General features: G+C 45.6%; 1 protein-coding gene across 1 annotated transcript in view; it reads left to right on the top strand.

Moving 5' to 3' along the window:
- The window catches only part of FAM227A (family with sequence similarity 227 member A), a 263367-nt gene that overhangs the window by 153348 nt on the left and 91787 nt on the right, over positions 1-18232 (top strand). The window contains exon 7 of the mRNA XM_030210759.1: positions 11022-11130. Coding sequence (XP_030066619.1) covers positions 11022-11130 — 109 coding nt within the window. The remainder of the gene's footprint in view (positions 1-11021; positions 11131-18232) is intronic.

Raw genomic sequence — 18232 nt, 5'->3', positions numbered from 1 at the left:
CCCCTTATACTGACATACAATCCAGAGCTGGAAAAATTAAGAAAAATCATAAAAGATCTTCAGCCTCTACTCCAAGAGGATGAATTACTGAAAGAGATATTCCCAGCCCCACCAATGCTGGCCATCCGACAGCCACCCAACTTGAAACACAAGCTAATCAGAAGTAAACTCCCAACACAGACTGAAAAAGAAGAGAAGGGCACACATCCTTGCAATATATCCAGCTGCAAGCTATGCCAAAACATTTCACAGGACCCCACAGTTATTCACAAAGAAAAAATATTCAACATAAAGGAATATTTCACATGCTCATCTTCCAATGTGGTATATATCATTCAGTGTAAAAAATGTAACGAAGGATGCTATATTGGAGAAACAGGCCAGATGCTAAAGACAAGATTTAATTTACATAGACATCACATGAACAATACTAGTGCCAGCCAGGTTCCCACCCCTGTGGGCCAGCACTTGACAAAACCAGATCACTGTACCAGTGACTTCATAGTAAGAATCCTGAAAGGTAACTTTAAAACAATACAGGAACGTAAGACCTTTGAAGTCAGAATGATTGAATATTTTGACACCCAACAGACAGGACTTAACAAAGATCTGGGTTTTCTAGCCCATTATAAACCATAAAGTTGTATTGCTATGTTTATCACCCTCCTCTCACCTATCCACCCCCATCCTGTTAGACTATCTCTGAAATGCTTTGATGTTCCCATACATACCTCCTACCCATCCCCACCCTGTTAGACTGTCAATGAAATGCTTGGATGTTTTACTTATATATACTGTTATCTACCACATTTGCTTATTTATGATCTGACAAAGAAGTGCAACCTTCGAAAGCTAATCAAGAAAAAGCTAATCAAGAAATGTATTAAGTTATGTCCAATAAAAAAGGTATCATCTTATTTTCTTTTTTTATGGTGCAACATTTTTATTGATGAAAGATCAAATATCGTATCAGTAAGTATCCACATAGCACATTCCAAATCAAGCTCTTCCAAAGTTACAAATGGCAACTTATCATCAACATTTTACATATTCATCTTACCTTAATCTTCCCTAAACCCCCCTCTTACCCCCCCTCACCCCTCCCTGCTTATAGTGACTAAAGCATCATAACCACGACATGTATAGCCTAGGAGCACTTTAAGCATCCTGTGATCCCTTAACCTAAGGATATGTGCAACCTAGCCACCGCTGCCTTGCAGTGTCCGGACATCTGACGGTGACATTAAGACTCGTGTATCCCCTATCCCCCCCCCCCCCCTACTCCTTCCCCCCCCCCCCCCATCCCTCCAGGAACCTGAAAGAACTAATCTTTATCAGCATGTGGAGCTCCCCCTGCATTGAGAAGCAGACTATGACCTCTGGGGCTAAGGATTCACAAATAAGGGCTCCAGACTGCCAAAAAAGTGACTCTCTTTCTCTTTGAGAGCCTAGTCTCTTCGGCCTCCCAAGACACCATCTGATGTAATTGATTCCTCCAATGCCAGTATGTTGGGGGGGTCTTTCACCATCCAATATTGCAAGATGCACTTCCTGGTCAATAGACACATCTTACGAAGCAGCAGCGTTGCAAAACGGTTCTGACCTCTCACCGACCCCGGGACATCCAAACACAATTGTTCGACTGTCCCCGGGACCCGAATTCCCAACTTCTCCCTCCAGAAACCCTGGACTTGAGTCCAAAGTCTTTTATGGTGAGGCAGCTCCAAAACATGTGTAAAAATGTACCGGGACTCTTTCCACATTTAATACAATCTGGACTTTGATTCCCTCCCATATGTGCTAACTGAGAGCTAGTCATATATCCTCTATAGATGCAGCGATATGCACATTCCCTCAATCGGGCATCTGATACCAATAGGGGTATTCGCGCTATTGACTTAGTGATATTCCATGACACTAATGCCCTACCCAGATCTCTCTCCCACGTGCTCTTTACAGGGGTAAAATCCCTGGGGGGTTGCCATCTAGAAATCGCTTTGCCTAGGAAGGAAATAGTAAGCGTCCCCTCTCCCATGGAATTAAAAAAATCCTGTAGTTTGTCCCCCAGCCGGATCCTCAAAGGGTCTCCCGTCAGGGAAGCAACATAGTGTCTCACTTGCCTTATAGCAAATCTGTTACCCCAGGAGTCCCCCACCCTACTCAGCAAGTCCTCCTCTGAGAAGGGCTGCCCATCTCCATTCGCCAGATGTGCTAGACGTGTGATCCCCCGCCTTGTCCATTCAACAAATTGCTGACTCGACAGTCCAGGTAAAAATTCGCAGTTCCCACATATAGTAAGTTGGTCTGTCGCCGTCGGCTCTCCCCCAAACCACCGTACCATCACTCTCCACACTTCTCGGAGCGGTCGCAAGAGCACGTTTTTACCTAGTCCCTCTGGCAAATTGCACATTTTGTGATGTAAAAGCGAGAAAAGTTGATAAGGCTCCCAAAATGCCTCCAACGCTAGAGGGGTATATCGCTGCGTACCCAAGTACCAATCCCCCAAATGACGTAACTGACATGCTTGATTATATAATGCTAGGTCTGGCATCCCCATTCCTCCCCGACTCCAGCCTCCTATTAGATGTGAGAAACGAATCTTAGGCTTTTTGCCCCTCCAACAAAACTTTGATGCTAATTTATAAAACTGCTGCAGGTCCTTCCGGCGGAGCCAGACCGGGATAGTCTGCATCACATAAAGCCACTTAGGAAATAACACCATCTTTATCAGGTTTACTCTGCCCAACAATGATAGCGGTAAATCCATCCATCCTTGCAGTATATTCAGGGTCTCCTCTAGGAGCCAAGTGATGTTAAGATCATGTAATCGGGAAGTATTCATAGGGAGTAGAATTCCCAAATATCTGAAAGAGGTACATGCCTTCCTTAAAGGGAACCTACCTCTCCACTGTCTCCAAACCTCGTCCGAAGAGGCCAATGCTTCTGATTTCTCTAAATTCAAACGAAAGCCCGCATAATCTCCATATTCGGAGAAGATCTCCAGTAGTGCATCTAGGGACTCCTGTGGGTTCGTTAACCACCTTATAATTGAAAGAGAAAAACGCCTAGATTTCGACCCAAATCGGGAGATAGACGTTTATCTTACAAAAACGAATAAATCGGTATAATGGAAAGCCGATTTTGGACGTTTTCAACTGCACTCCATCGCAGAAGCGTACAAAGTTGACAGGGGCATGTCGGAGGCATGGCGAAGGTGGAACTGGGGCGTGGTTATCGGCCGAGAAGAGATGGGCGCCTTTCGCTGATAATGGACAAAAAGTATGCGTTTGTAGCTAGAATTTAGGGCACTTTTCCTGGACCCTGTTTTTTCACGAATAAGGCCCCAAAAAGTGCCCTAAATGACCAGATTACCACCAGAGGGAATCGGGGATGACCTCCCCCTGACTCCCCCAGTGGTCACTAACCCCCTCCCACCACAAAAATGATGTTTCACAACTTTTTATTTTCACCCTCAAATGTCATACCCACCTCCCTGGCAGCAGTATGCAGGTCCCTGGAGCAGTTGTTAGGGGGTGCAGTGGACTTCAGGCAGGTGGACCCAGGCCCATCCCCCCCCCTACCTGTTACAATTGTGCTGCTTAATGCTTAGTCGTCCAACCCCCCCAAACCCACTGTACCTACATGTAGGTGCCCCCCTTCACCCCTTAGGGCTATAGTAATGGTGTAGACTTGTGGGCAGTGGGTTTTGAGGGGGATTTGGGGGGCTCAACACACAAGGGAAGGGTGCTATGCACCTGGGAGCTTTTTTACCTTTTTTTTTTTTTTTTTTGTAAAAGTGCCCCCTAGGGTGCCCGGTTGGTGTCCTGGCATGTGAGGGGGACCAGTGCACTACGAATCCTGGCCCCTCCCACGAACAAATGCCTTGGATTTATTCGTTTTTGAGCTGGGCGCTTTCATTTTCCATTATCACTGAAAAACAAAAACGCCCAGCTCACAAATTGTCGAATAAAACATGGACGTCTATTTTTTTTTCGAAAATACGGTTCGGTCCGCCCCTTCACGGACCCATTCTCGGAGATAAACGCCCATGGAGATAGACGTTTTCGTTCAATTATGCCCCTCTATGTGAACTAAAATGTCATTGGCGAATGCCGCCACTTTGAAGACCTCTTTCCCTATCGCTACTCCTGCTACCTCTTGCCATTCTACTATATCTCTCAGTAAAGGATCTAATGTCAGCACAAACAAAAGAGGCGATAAGGGACAGCCTTGTCGGGTGCCCCAGCTTATTTCAAATTCTGTTGTGACAAACTCATTAATCGATATTTTGGCCTTCGGCTCAAAGTATAACGCTTTTATCCCTGATAAAAATCTACCCGAGAACCCGTATTTCTGAAGAACTGCATACAGAAAATTCCAATGTACCCGATCAAAGGCTTTTTCCGCGTCAAAACTCACTAATAAAGAGTTCTTATTCCCCTTACTTCTGGCTTCCAAAGAGATCAGGACCTTGCGAACGTTTTTAGCAATCGTCCGTCCCCTTACAAACCCCACCTGGGAGTCATGTATCAGCTTCGGTAAGGTTCTTGCTAATCTATTTGCCATGATCTTAGCCATCAATTTAACCTCATAATTGAGAAGCGAGATAGGCCTATAGGATTCAGCTAGTTCCGGGTCTTTTCCTTTCTTGGGGATCACTATGATACACGCGGTGTTTAATATAGCCGGCATTTGTTCCTGACTGATAAAAGTGTTAAACATTGCGGCTAATGGTTCTATGATCTCTTCCCCCATAATTTTGTAAAATTCCGCCCTGTAACCATCCACCCCCGGCGCCTTAAGTAATGCACTTTGATTAATGGCCAGCAGGACCTCCTCTGACGTGATAGGATTATTAAGCCTTTGCTCCTCCTGCGGTGTTATCCTCGGCAGGTTAAGTTGGTCTAAGTATAAATCCCCCGGCAGTCCTTCGTCCGGTGGGGCCTCGTATAGGCTTTTATAGTAATTATAGAAAATCTCACTAATCTCCTGATCCGTATGAACTCTCTTCCCCTGTCTCTGTTTCATAGCCAGGATCCTGGCCTTCCCTTGCTTAGCCGCAATCAGACGTGCCATCAATCGCCCTCCTTTATTCCCATACTTATAAAGCTTATACTTATAGTATAACTGCGATTTCACAGCTTTTTGGTAAAGGATTTCATTTAACGTCGTCTGTATGGATAATAAGTGTTGTCTATTCCCAGGGGAAGGCAGTTGACCATACCTTCTCCGTGCCGTACAGACCAATTGACTCAATCTCAAGATTTCTCTCTGCCGGGCTTTGTATTTATGGGCTACATAGCTGATGATCTCCCCACGAAAGACTGCCTTGGCCGCCACCCAGTAAAGGACCGGATCATCAGCATGTATTCCATTATGTAATTTATAATCCCGCCAACTATGAAGTATAGACGCCCTAAAGACCTGATCCCGGTATAGCTCCACCGGAAACGTCCACCTCCCTCCCCCTCTCCTCTCATCCTGTAGCAACCAACTCATTTCTACCCAGGCATGGTCTGATATTACCGCGGCTCCTATAATCGACCTCATCACAGAGCCAAATAGCTGTTCCGAGATCAATAAGTAATCAATTCGTGCTTGCGTACCATGTGCTCTTGAGAGGTGTGTGTAATCTCTTCCCTGCGGGTCCAACATCCACCAGTCCCATCTGTCTACAGAGGTTGGGCAGCCCACGATGCTCCTGTCCAAGATCTTGTCTCCTAGGCCCTGTGCTGTCCATCAAGGGATCCATCTCATGTTAAAATCCCCACCAATTATTGTAGGCAAGGAGGGCTGCTCTAGCAGTTTTGAGGTGATCAACTTATAGAATTTCCGGTCATATTGGTTTGGGGCATACACATTCCCAAGTAGCAAAGTTTGACGTTTTATGTTAACCTCACAGAGCAAAAATATCCCTCCCGGATCCACAAAGCGTATATCTAATTTGTCTACTATCCCTTTTCTAAACAAGATGGCAACCCCCCCCCCCCCTTTCTTCCCCTGAGCAGCTGCGGATGCACTTTCCCCCACCCACCAAGTGCGCAATTTAGCGTGCTCCACATCCGATAAATGGGTTTCTTGCAATAGGGCAATGTCTTTGCAGGTGTTGCAAGATTTTAGAACGCTTAATAGGGGATGTAATCCTCCTACATTCCAAGTAACTACTTTCAGAGGTCCCTGTTCACGTAAGATATCTTCTCCCAGGTTATATACCAGTTTTGTATCAGAAAGGGGTGTCCCAGCCACCACCCCCTCCCTTCTCACTCTTGAACCACAAATTTTCCTTCCAAACCCTCAGTATCCCTAGTCTCCAGGTTCCTATTCCCCCCCACCTCCTCCCCTACCAATCCTATTCCCCCCCACTAACCCTAACCCCCCATTTAAGTTCCCCCAGCCTCTATTCGAAACCATCACATATAACGCCCCTTACCCCCCTTCCCTCTTGTAAACCAATGCCATAGCTCCTTCCCTTCCCCAAATTCCCCAACAAATGTTACTTCAACTTGTGACTATATGCATTTGAACAAAAGTTTAAACAGTGTCAACAGGTAATCATTAACCTCCTTTCAGAGTCTTCTGATGATGCTCTTGGCTCAGGAAAACTATGACCACTGCGTCTTGTTTTGCCCAGAAGCCCTGGGGCCGGTGCAGATGTAACAGTCCGTCCAGTACTTAAACAACTCCACCAAGTACTAGCATAACTTCACACAAAAGCAGGTGCGGAGTCCTCTCAGTCAGATTCCCTGCGCCTCTGCGTCTTCCACCTCTAGTATCCAGGTCCACTCCAAAATCACTCTGAAACAGACTCTCTTAAATGACACAACTTGGCCAGTGGTGTGAAATAGTCTCACCACATGTGCTTATAAACATGTGCCAAAACTCTCCAATAATCCGGCTAAGTAAATGCAAATGTCAATCTCTTAAATAATCAATTTGTAATCCAGTTTCTGCTAGGCTGTAAAGCTGCAAATCTGCTATTCCACAGGTCATAGATCCTCTATAAATCCTCTCTGCATCCCCAGGATCATCTCGTCTCCAGTGATCTCAAAAGGCCTGCGCTTGCTCCACTGAAGTATAGGTCTGCGTCTCCGCCTGATACATGACTCTTAATTTGGCTGGGTACTGCAGTGCAAATCGGATTTTCATTTCAAACAGTTTGGTGCAAATAGGTGAAAATTTCTTCCTTTGCAGCGCCACCGCTGCAGAATAGTCTTGGAAGCACAAAACTTTTTTATTCCCGTAGCGCAGCTCCTGGTCCTTTCTCAAAACCTGCAGGATAGCCTCTTTATGTGCAAAATTTAATATTCGGCAGATCACCACACGTGGCCTCGCATTGTCTGTGTGCCTGGGGCCCACCCGATGCGCTCTTTCCACCTGGAGGGCACCTAAATCCGCCAGTAGCTGCAGTTGCTCAGATATCCATTTTTCCAGAAAGGCCCTTAAGTTAGCAGCCTCCAGTGCCTCAGGCAACCCCACAAATCTCAAGTTGTTCCTTCGAGATCTATTCTCGAGATCCTCCATCTTCTCCTCATAGCCTTCCACTATGGTTCGGAGTCTCACGTTGTCCTCCTCCAGTTTTTGTACTCTGTCCTCTAGGGCCCCATGGCGTTGCTGGAAGTCCGCCAGGTCTCTGTTAAGTTGCCCCAAATTCTCCTGGACTGATGTTAATTTAACATCGATGGGCCCCAGACGCCTATCTAATAATGGTTCCATGGCGTTCGTCACCTCCGCTGCTACCTCTGCCACCCACGCCGAGCTCATGGTGTTTGCAGCCGGATTCGACGGAGCCGCCATTTTTTCTTCGCCGACTTGCGCCTTCTCTTTGTCTCTTCGGACGCCCTTCGCCACCATCTAGTTCGATTTTAGCTGGTGCGAACGCTGCGCTTTAACAACCGCTGTTGGGGCTGCAAATTAGGCGGCTCGTGGCGAGGTATGTTCTCCGATTTTGAGGGTTTAGCGGGTAAGCTGGCAGGAGTGGGAGTTTCAGCAACCGCTCCTGATCATGGCGTCACGTGATCCCCCCTTATTTTCTTTTCCATGTTTTATTTTGTTTGATTTCTATTGATTACCTAGTTGTATTTGAAATCAAATTTACTTCTGTCCAATGGCGTCGTCCTAGATATAAATAATGAGTGAGTTTTTTTTTCTCTTTCATTTATAGGGTTAGATTGATATCTTTTATGAATAGCGTTTTGATAAGAACATCTCTTTTCATAATCAGCCATACATCATAAGGTCAGTAGATGTTAATTTTGACTATCACCAATTTGATTTGCTTTTGAAATATGTTACATTAATTTTTTTAATTGATTTCCTTAAGGTACAATATTTATTATATATATGTCTTATGTTGGTTCATATTATTATTATTTTTATACTACATATACATATACATTTTATAGCTTATATACATGTGTATTTCTTATGACATCTTTTGTATAAGTATACTCTTTATATGTATTATATTATTTTATTGTAGTTTTCTATGTTCGCTGTATATTTTGTAGACTCCTGAGGCAGGCACTTAGGCGCCAAAACATGGCTGCTGCGTCGAGTCGATTTTGATATTTTGCAATAAAAACTGTTATCCATCTATACGTCTCCTCCGTTGTTTGAGAAGAGCCAACTCTCCCTACTTCTGTGACCTTCTTCACATAGGGAATCAGCGCACCTCCACCTTTGCGTGTTTTTTTTCTTGTACTAGGAATGGGTGTCAGCCTCAGGGATGGTCCGATTGCACTGAGCACAACGCTTAAAGTAGAGAGCTGCACGGCTTCCGTCCCCGCGGGAATCCCGCGGAACCCGCGGGATTCCCGCAGGGACAGAGGCAGTTCCTGCGGGGTTCCCGCGGGGATGGAAGCAGTTCTGCGGGGTTCCCGTGGGGACGGAGGCAGTTCCTGCGGGGTTCCCGCGGGGATGGAACCAGTTCTGTGGGCTTCCCGTGGAAGTGTAAGCTGCACCTGCACCAGCCTCTCATCTACCGAATACCAATTTATTTAAGTGTTGTCTCTTCCTCCTCTTCTTCCTTGCTTTAACAGCATAAATGTGGAAAGTCTTCCATTAAGGAGGTGGTAGAGTCACAAATGATGACGGAATTCAAAAGGCATGGGATGAACACAGAGGATCTCTAATTAGAAAATGGAAGTTATATAAAAGCTAACCTTAAATGGCTGCATGTGTGTGGATATGTCAAGTGACACTTAGATGGCGACTCTGGCTGTGATGAACTAGAGCTGATACCTGGCAGACTTGTATGGTCTGTGTCTCATACATGGCAATCTGGTGTAGGATGGGCTGGAAAGGGCTTAGACAGCAACTTCAGTGGCTGGAATATAAGGACAGTGCTGGACAGACTTTTACGGTCTGTGTCCCACAAATGAGAACATGAATAGGCTGGAGTGGGCTTCGATGGCAACTCCAGCAGTTGGAACATAAGGATGGGGCCAGATAGACTCCTGTGGTCTTTGTTCCAGAAACACGAAAGAAAGACCATAATCAAGTATATAATATCACACTCGTTGATTTAATGATGAATTGATCATGAGTGTGACTATTGGGCAGAGTGGATGGACCGTTCAGGTCTATTTGCTGTCACTTACTATGTTACTGTTAATCCTCTTTGCTCCCAGGCTGGTGCACAGACCTCAGCTCTGACACAGGCACGAGAATCAGATGTCACCTGACCTACTGGCGCGTGCATGTGGCGGCCTCTCAGCACACACTGCCAGTGAATCAGAGACAAATCTTACATGTGCGCACCAGAGTGTTCCAAGTTCCAACTTCCATTCCTTCCTTGCCTACAGTGCTGTGGCTCAAATCCAGAAAGGGAGCTGACTGGAACTTTCTTTTATGTACTATTAAATTCTTACGGGGATGGGTGGGGATGGGTTAAATTCTTGCGGGGACGGGTGGGGACGGGTTGGGATGGTTTTAATTTTTGCGGGGATGGGTGGGGACGGGTAAGATTCCAGCGGGGATGGGTGGGGATGGGTAAGATTCCAGCAGGGACGGGCGGGGATGGGTAGGATTTCTGTCCCCGTGCAACTCTCTAGCTTAAAGCCACTGGGAACCTTCAATGACATGGAAGGAAAAACAGCCATGGCCAAATCAAATGACTGTATGGTGATGAAAAAATGGGGCTAATCAGTAAGGGATAGCACCCGACTGATGCTCAGGCCTAAGAGGGCCCAAAAAAATTAAAAGAAAATTCAAAAGAGGGAAAACAAACTAGGAATAGAAGGGAAAAACAAGAAAGCAAAGCCCGAAGAGGGAATAAGAGCAATACTAATCAAAAAATCTGTGAGGGAAGGCACCAAATAAAAGTAGAGAAAATGACACTGAGAGGAGCTGTGAAAGACACATCTTCCCCTCACTGTGGATGAAAAAAGACTAATTGGTCTCACACTCACGAGTCAGGCAGGAAGGCACCCGTGCATGCACAGCGAGAGTGCTGCCTTGAGGTCTTAAAGATACAATACGCTGGGCAGCGTTTCTGCACTGGGCACCGTGGATGATGACACCCACATGTGAGAATTAACTGGCCTACTTGTCCTCGAATAATATACTTTACACATGGAAAATGCTTTTTTGAAATCATTCCCTTAAAACAGTGGACCTCAACTTGGGAGACTGCCGTGTTGTTTTCTTAGGTTTTCAGGACATCCACAATGAATATGCATGAAACAGATCTGCATGCTGACCCTTCATTATATACAAATTGACATCATGCCTATTAATTCTAGAGATCCTGAAACCAAATTGGCTGGGTGTGTCCCAAAGACTAGATTGAGAACCCCTGCCTTCAAGTAAATAAAATTCCTTTTGCCCAAATCATGCAAAGACGGCATTTTATAACCACCATTTGTACCATTCCTTTAGTTTTTATGTGATGTGTTTACTACCCATGTTCACAGAAACATAATAAGAACGGTGATGGTGGCAGTGAGGTTTCTAATCCTCTTAATGTAAATTAATTATGTCACTAATTTATGTGTGTCTGTTTCTCTTTTCCTTTATCCCAGCATGGCTCTATACAACCTGTTTTCAGCGGATACTCCCTCAGTAGTCTCAGCCTGAACAGTGATCTCTCCAGGGAATCGGTGGGCTTGTCCAGGCTACTGAGTCTCACAGGTATGAACATGGTATGGTCACATTCATGAACTGGGGTGGGAAGAATGACGGTGGCCACAGGTGTATGTTCAGACTGTCTTTGGTTGGTTGGCATCCTCCTGGACTGTAAGCATTGCTTTTAATATGCTTTATGCAATATAAAGTATTTACAGTTTTGCATTTTCCATCTTTCCACTGTCAGTCTGTCTGTGGAACTGATGTCATGGGGAGGGGGACAATTGTAGGCAGATGGACAAATTGAAACTATAAGTATATACAAGCTATTGCAGAGGCATTGCCCTAGGAGTGAGAGTACTAGGACCTGATTATGTGGTTAGAAGCCATGAAGGTTTACCATCTCCGCTCCTGAAACCCAGTGGGAGAGAGTGAGACCCCAGAGGTCTCCTGCCCAGATCTGTTGGTTCACAGCAAGTGGGCAAACCAGCCTCCTTTTGAGTCCCATCATCAAGATGTCTGCATGATGTACTGGTGGTGTGTCAGTGCCTGGGCTGAGGGCAGAAAAGCTGCAGCTGTGGCAACCAGGTTTGGGCCGGTGGGAGCCATGCCATTGCAGATAGGCTAGAGAGGAGTAAAAAGATGAGGAGAAAGCGGAGGGGACGCTAAAGAGAGGGAAGATGATGGTGAGGTACAGTCAAACATGATAGAAATCCTGCAAGAAACAAAATGCACTGTGGAATCTTTATGGATAGAAGTTTCATATGTGATGGGGAAGATCCAAGTTCCCAGTTTATTCTAATTTGCTACCCCACCCTATGGCAATCCTTCAGGGCAGTTTGCAATCTAATACAGGGAAAAGGGGAAATAACATTACTAAGACTGGACGAGATACAAAAGGGTATGAGGGGAAGAACTACAATTGTGATAGTAAAGAGGGGAGGGTAGAACAGCAGGTAAGCTCTTTACTGTCTAGCTAGCCTGGCAATTTATTGATAGGTATCTGCAAAAATGTAGGTTTTAAGATCAGTTTTGAATTTTGTCATTGAGGGTGCAGTATCAAAGCAGGATCTTCAGACATCACCCACAAACACTGCAACTCAAAAAGTGTCTTAAGCAGTGCTGTGAAAATCATTGATCCATATTTTTAAACTTTTTATATTGCAAAATGTTTTTAATAAAATATTAAATAAAAGTTTTTAAAATATGGATCGATGACGATTTTCACAGCAAAGTGAAATTGCTCCAAGCCATCTACTTGCTCTACAGGTCGTCAGAGTTTAGATTTGAAGAAAGGCACTCCTTATCCACACTGACAATAAGGTCACCATATTTTACATCAACAAACAATGTGAGTCCCATCAGCTATGCGAGGAAGCAATCCGCATATGGGATCTGTGCTGTTCATGGATTCCATCCTTCAGGCAACCTACCCACTGGCATCCAGTGATGAGAAACAAATATACTTTTTGAGTCACCTCCTGGACCTTCATGTGTGGCCACTCAATCAGGACACATCCCTCGATCTATTCAAGAAATGGGAATTCTCTGAAATAGACCTCTTTGTATCATAGTAGAATGCAAAATGACTGGTCTTTTGCTTCAGGACACTAGCACAAAACAGATTAGCACCAGATACCTTTTCAGTACTCTGAGGCTGAGATTTCTTTTATGCCTTCCCTGATTTCCCTCATTTCCAAAACCATCCAGATGATCATTAGGAACTCAAGTAATCTTTGTAGCCCTTCACTGACCCCATCAAGTTTGCTTTCCTTGGCTTTCAGCACTCATGCACAAGGCACCCTTTCATTGGGCATCAACACCTCTCTCGACTCAGCAGAAAGGTTGCCAGCTTCATCCCAACCTAGGCTCTCTAGTGTTTATGATGGAGAACTTCAACAGCAATTAGCTGCTTCTATGCCCATTCCCAAGGAAATGGAGATTGGAGTGTTTTCTGACCCTCATCACTCAGAATGAGGGGTCGCTTCTACATCCCAACCTCCAGCCTCTGGCTCTCATGGCCTGGATGTTGAGAGCCTAGAATTTGCTTCCTTGAGTCTTTCAGAGGGTGTCTTCCGAGTCTTGCTGGCTTCCAGGAAAGATTCCACTAAGAGGTGTTATTCTTTTAAATGGAGATTTACCATCTGGTGTGCCAGTGAGGCCATAGATCCCCTTTCTTGTCCTACACAGACCCTGCTTGAATATCTTCTACACTCTAGGGTCAGTGAGCTTCAAGCCTTAGTAGTGAATGTACCTTATACTAAGTTTCATCAAAACAGAGTAGTCCTCCGCAAGCACCCTAAGTTCCTGCCGAATGTGGTGTAGGAATTCCATCTGGACCAGTCAGTTGTCTTTCCAACATTCTTTCCCTGACCTCATGCCCATCCTGGCGAAAGCAGCTTGCACATCTTAGACTGCAAGAGAGCGTTGGCATTTTACATGGAGTGGACGAAGCCCCACAGATAGTCCACCCAATTGTTTGTTTCTTTTGATCCCAACAGGATGGGAGTTGCCATCGGGAAACACACCATATCCAAATGGCTAGTAGATTGCATTTCCATCGCTTGTGCCCAGGCTGGACTGACTTTGGAGGGTCATATCACGGCTCACAATGTTAGAGCCATGGCTGCGCCAGTAGCCCACGACGTCAGCCTCCATTGAAGAGATTTGCAAGGCTACAATGTGGTCTTCAGTCCACACATTCACATCACACTACTGCCTTGAGTAAGATACTGGACGTGACAGTCGGTTTGGGCATTCAGTGTTGCACAATCTGTTTGGGGTCTAGAATCCAACGCCACCCTCCTAGGCCCATTTTGTTCTGTTCCAGGCTGCACCCTCCTCTAGTTGTATATAGTTTAAGGTTAATCTGCGTTAAGTCCTCACCGTTGCGAGGCCCAGTTGATTAATGTTTGTTGTTTTGGGTGAGCCTGGATGCTAGGGATTGCCCACGTGATAATGGTAAGCCTGCTTGTCCTCGGATAAAGCAAAGATACTTACCTGTAGCAGGTATTCTTCAAGGACAGCAGGCTTCACATTCTCACAATCCTGACAACCTCCCCTTTGGAGTTGTTTTTTTTTTTCATATTTTAGTTTGTATTTTGTTTTTGTATTAAACTGAAAGGTGTGGTCGTGCTGCAGGCAGGAGGGCACTCTTGCATGCGCGTTGGCACGCTCCTCATGCTCCAGAAAGCACTTGTTCTTAGCAGTGCGGGGTTTGTCTACCCACTTGTGAGAATGTGAAGACTGCTGTCCTCGGAGAATACCTGCTACAGGTAAATATCTTCGCTTTATCCTGTACTTCTTTGCAAGTAAAAGTAACAAAACATTTACTTAAGTACAGTAACTAGTTACATTTACTTACCCCCCTCCCTTTTACAAAGCCACACTAGCGGCTGCCGGTGTGGTAATGCCAACACAGCTCATTCATGAATGGGCTGTGTTGGTATTACCGCAGCTGCTAGCGAGGCTTTGTAAAAGTGGGGGTTAGTTGCTATACAACACTGGACCTGGAGAATGGTGAGAGCGCTCCCTGAGGGTGACAGTATTCGCCTCAGCATCACAGTTGCGTAGAGTTTCCAGATTTATGAAAGGCCTAGTTAACACAAGGCCCCTGAAATGGCTTTCTTTGCCAGCATGAAACCTCAGTATTGTCCTCATTCAACAAAAGCAATTACCTTTTGAGGCATAAGTTGAATAGAGGCTGACTGATTTTTGGTTTCTGTTTTGGCACCAAAACTGACCCGAAATCTGGGTTTGGGTTTATTTTTGGCTGAAACCAACCCCCCCCCCCCCCCCCCCCAATCACTCTCAGCAGTAACCCCTGATTACTTTCAGTGCCTCTCCCCCGCCACCACCCTTCACCCATCAGGCTTACCTTTAAATCTCCTGGTGGTCTAGCTGTTCTTCAGGGCAAGGACAATCCCCAGTCGCTGTTGGCCCTGCCAGTTCCGCAAGCAAAATGGCTGCTAGGACTTCCCTCAGCAACCTTGTGAGACTGCCACTGGCGGTCTTGGTGGCCATTTTGAGATTGGAAACAGCATAAGCAAGAGCAGTCTCTCTCCTGACTCTGTGCCCAGACTGCCCCCAGACTGCCCCAGCACTAACAGTATAGTGACGCAGTGGTTGCACTGGATTGTCAGTAGCACTGTGTGGTTAATTGCCACTGAAAATCCAAGAATGGCCCACTCACCACGACTTAACCAGGTATGAGCCTCCCTTGCGTGATTAAATTGTTCAGAATATCTATGCCATGGTTTTTTGTGCACACCTTCATCAAACACTACTAGCAACCTTTTGTACCCACAACAGGCTTCCGCCCTGACCATAGCTGCGAGACCATCCTCACTGCCCTTCTAAGTGAACTTCACGAGACTCTGGATACTGGTAACATCACTCTCTTAGTGATCTTGCAGCACTGTTCGACCTCGTGGATCACAATCTTTTATTTTCTAGGTTACAAACTCTGAACATCTTTGGTACATTTCACTTATGGTTCTCTGCATTTCATAAAGGTCGTTCTTTCCATGTTTCCTCATCTTCCAAAACTTATCCTTTATCCTGTGGTGTCCTGTGGTTCCCCAGGGCTCTGTGCTGGCCCTACTCCTATTTAATATTTTCCTTAGTTCTCTGACTCACCTAATCCAATAACTTGGCATTCGCGCTTTCTATTATGCTGACAACATTCTGTTGCTTTATGAGACTGATTGTACCAACCCCTGACTTGACTAACCTCAACGTAGCTCTGTTCTATTGCCTCATTTCTTTATTCTTCATGCTTGTCCTCCTTAATTTTCCCCCTGTATGCCAACCAGAGCTCTCCATTCCCTCAACAACAATCGACTTTGCATTCCACCCCCAAAGGAGGCCCACTTTGAGACCATCAGGCACTGAGCTTTCTTTTGGATTGCTCCGTCGCTCTGGAATTCTCTACCCTCTGCTATTCAACTCTTACCCTAAATATAAAGCTCTGCTAAAGACTCACCTATTTAATAAAGCCTTTTCGATTCATCTGGGGGACCTTGCCCTTCTTGGGATTCACTAGTGCACAATCTACTAGATTTAGCCTCTATGGGCACGATATTCAGACTGCGGGAGGTAGCCGGGCTGCCTCCAGCGGTCAGCACTGAGCCTGGATATTCAATGTCGGGCCATTTCCGTGACCATCATTGAAAATCTGGTTTATTTTTGACCGGTTCCAACTTAATCGGCCAAGCCGATATTCCGTTAAGTTGAAACCAGTCAAAGATATTCCACCTATTGACACAGCCATATTTGGCCACCAAAGAGCTGGCCAGACACTGAATATAGGCACTGAACAGCTATGTCATATGACATAGCCGGTCATCTGGCTAGTCACTAAGCGCTAATATTCAATCAAGATATCTGGCTATCTTGCGCTATTAGTGCATAGCTGGCTTAGTACCATTTAAACAGCCAGGTGCCGTTCCCGGCCGGTTAAATGGTTTTGAATATCGGGGGAGGTATATCTATAACTGACTCATTTTCTGTTACTATTCTTCTCTCCCCTTTCCTATTCTATAATTAAATGGCATTCTTTTTATCTTATTTGATTTTAATGTACATTGCCTTTGTTGTTTTCTTTAAGGAGAAAGTAAGAGTTGCCCTACTGGTTCAGACCAAGGCAGTGGCGTACCAATGTGGGGGCGGTCCGCCCCGGGTGCACGCCGCTGGGGGGGTGCCGCGCGCCTGTCGGCTCTTCGTTTTCATGCTTCCTCTGCCCCGGAACAGGTTACTTCTTCTTCCGGGGCAGAGGGAGCATGGAAACGAAGAGCCGACAGGTGCGCGGCACCCCCCCAGCGGCGTGCACCCGGGGGGGTTATTTCGCCGGGGGGGGGTTGCGCAGCACCCAGGGGGTTATTTCGCCGGGGGGGGGGGCGCTGCACCCAGGGGGCGGGGCGCATCGGCAATCCCCCCTGGGTGTCAGCGCCCCTAGGATCGCCACTGGACCAAGGGTCTGTCTAGCCCAGTATCTTGTTTCCAACAGTGGCCTGTCCAATTTACAAGTATCTGGCAGAATCCCAAAAAGTGACAAAATTCCATGCTACTCAACCCCAAAGATAAGCAGTGGCTTTCCCCAGGTCCACCTTAATAATAGTTTATGGACTTTTCCTCCAGGAATTTGTCCAAAGCTTTTCTAAACCCAGCTACATTAACTGCTTTTATCACTTGCTCTGGCAATGAGTTCCAGAGATATTCACTCCTATTTGTTTTAAATGCGCCACAATATAACTTCATGGATTATCCTCTAGTTTTTGTACTTTGTTTGAAAGAGTAAAGAATCAATTAATGTTACCTGTGCCACTCCATTCAGGATTTTACAGACCTCAATCATATCCCCTCAGCCATCTCTTCTCCAGACTGAAGAACCCTGACCTCTTTAGCCTTTCCTCATATGAGAGTTGTTTCATCCACTTAATCATTTTTGTCACCCTTGTTTGTACATTTTCCAGTTCTACTATATATCTTTTGAATTGCGGTGACCGGAATTGAACACAATACTTAAGGTGCAGTCTCACCATGGAACACTACAGAGGCATTATGATATGCTTTGATTTATTTTATATTCCTTTCCTAATAATTCTTAACATTATTTTGCTTTTATTGTCCACAATGACCCCTAAATCCTATTTTTTGGTGGAGACTTCCTTTTGGCCATTCTGTTCTTCAAATCTTATTTGCATAATAACATGATTCAAAACTATCCAATCGCTATTCATCCTCTTTCCTAGGTTGTGCCATACTGCATGACTCAAAAAACCCCAGGCACAAGATCACCATCCAGCTTATTTTCGAAAGAGAAAGACGCCATATTTCAACCCAAATCGGGAGATGGGCGTCTTTCTCCCGTGGGCGCCCAAATCGGTATAATCAAAAGCCGATTTTGGGCGTCTTCAACTGCGCTCCGTCGCGGAAACGGCCAAAGTTGATGGGGCGTGTCGGAGGCGTGGTGAAGGTGGGACTGGGGCGTGGTTTTTGGCCGAACAGAAATGGGCGGCTTTCACCGATAATGGAAAAAAATAGCCGTTTTTAGCGAGAATTTAGGTCACTTTTTTTGGACCCTTTTTTTCACAAACAAGTCCCAAAAAAGTGCCCCAAATGACCAGATGACCACCGGAGGGAATCGGGGATGACCTCTCCTGACTCC

Source organism: Microcaecilia unicolor, chromosome 1 (assembly GCF_901765095.1).
Source record: "Microcaecilia unicolor chromosome 1, aMicUni1.1, whole genome shotgun sequence".
NCBI classification, from domain to species: domain Eukaryota; kingdom Metazoa; phylum Chordata; class Amphibia; order Gymnophiona; family Siphonopidae; genus Microcaecilia; species Microcaecilia unicolor.
This window is presented reverse-complemented; position numbering and strand designations above follow the sequence as displayed.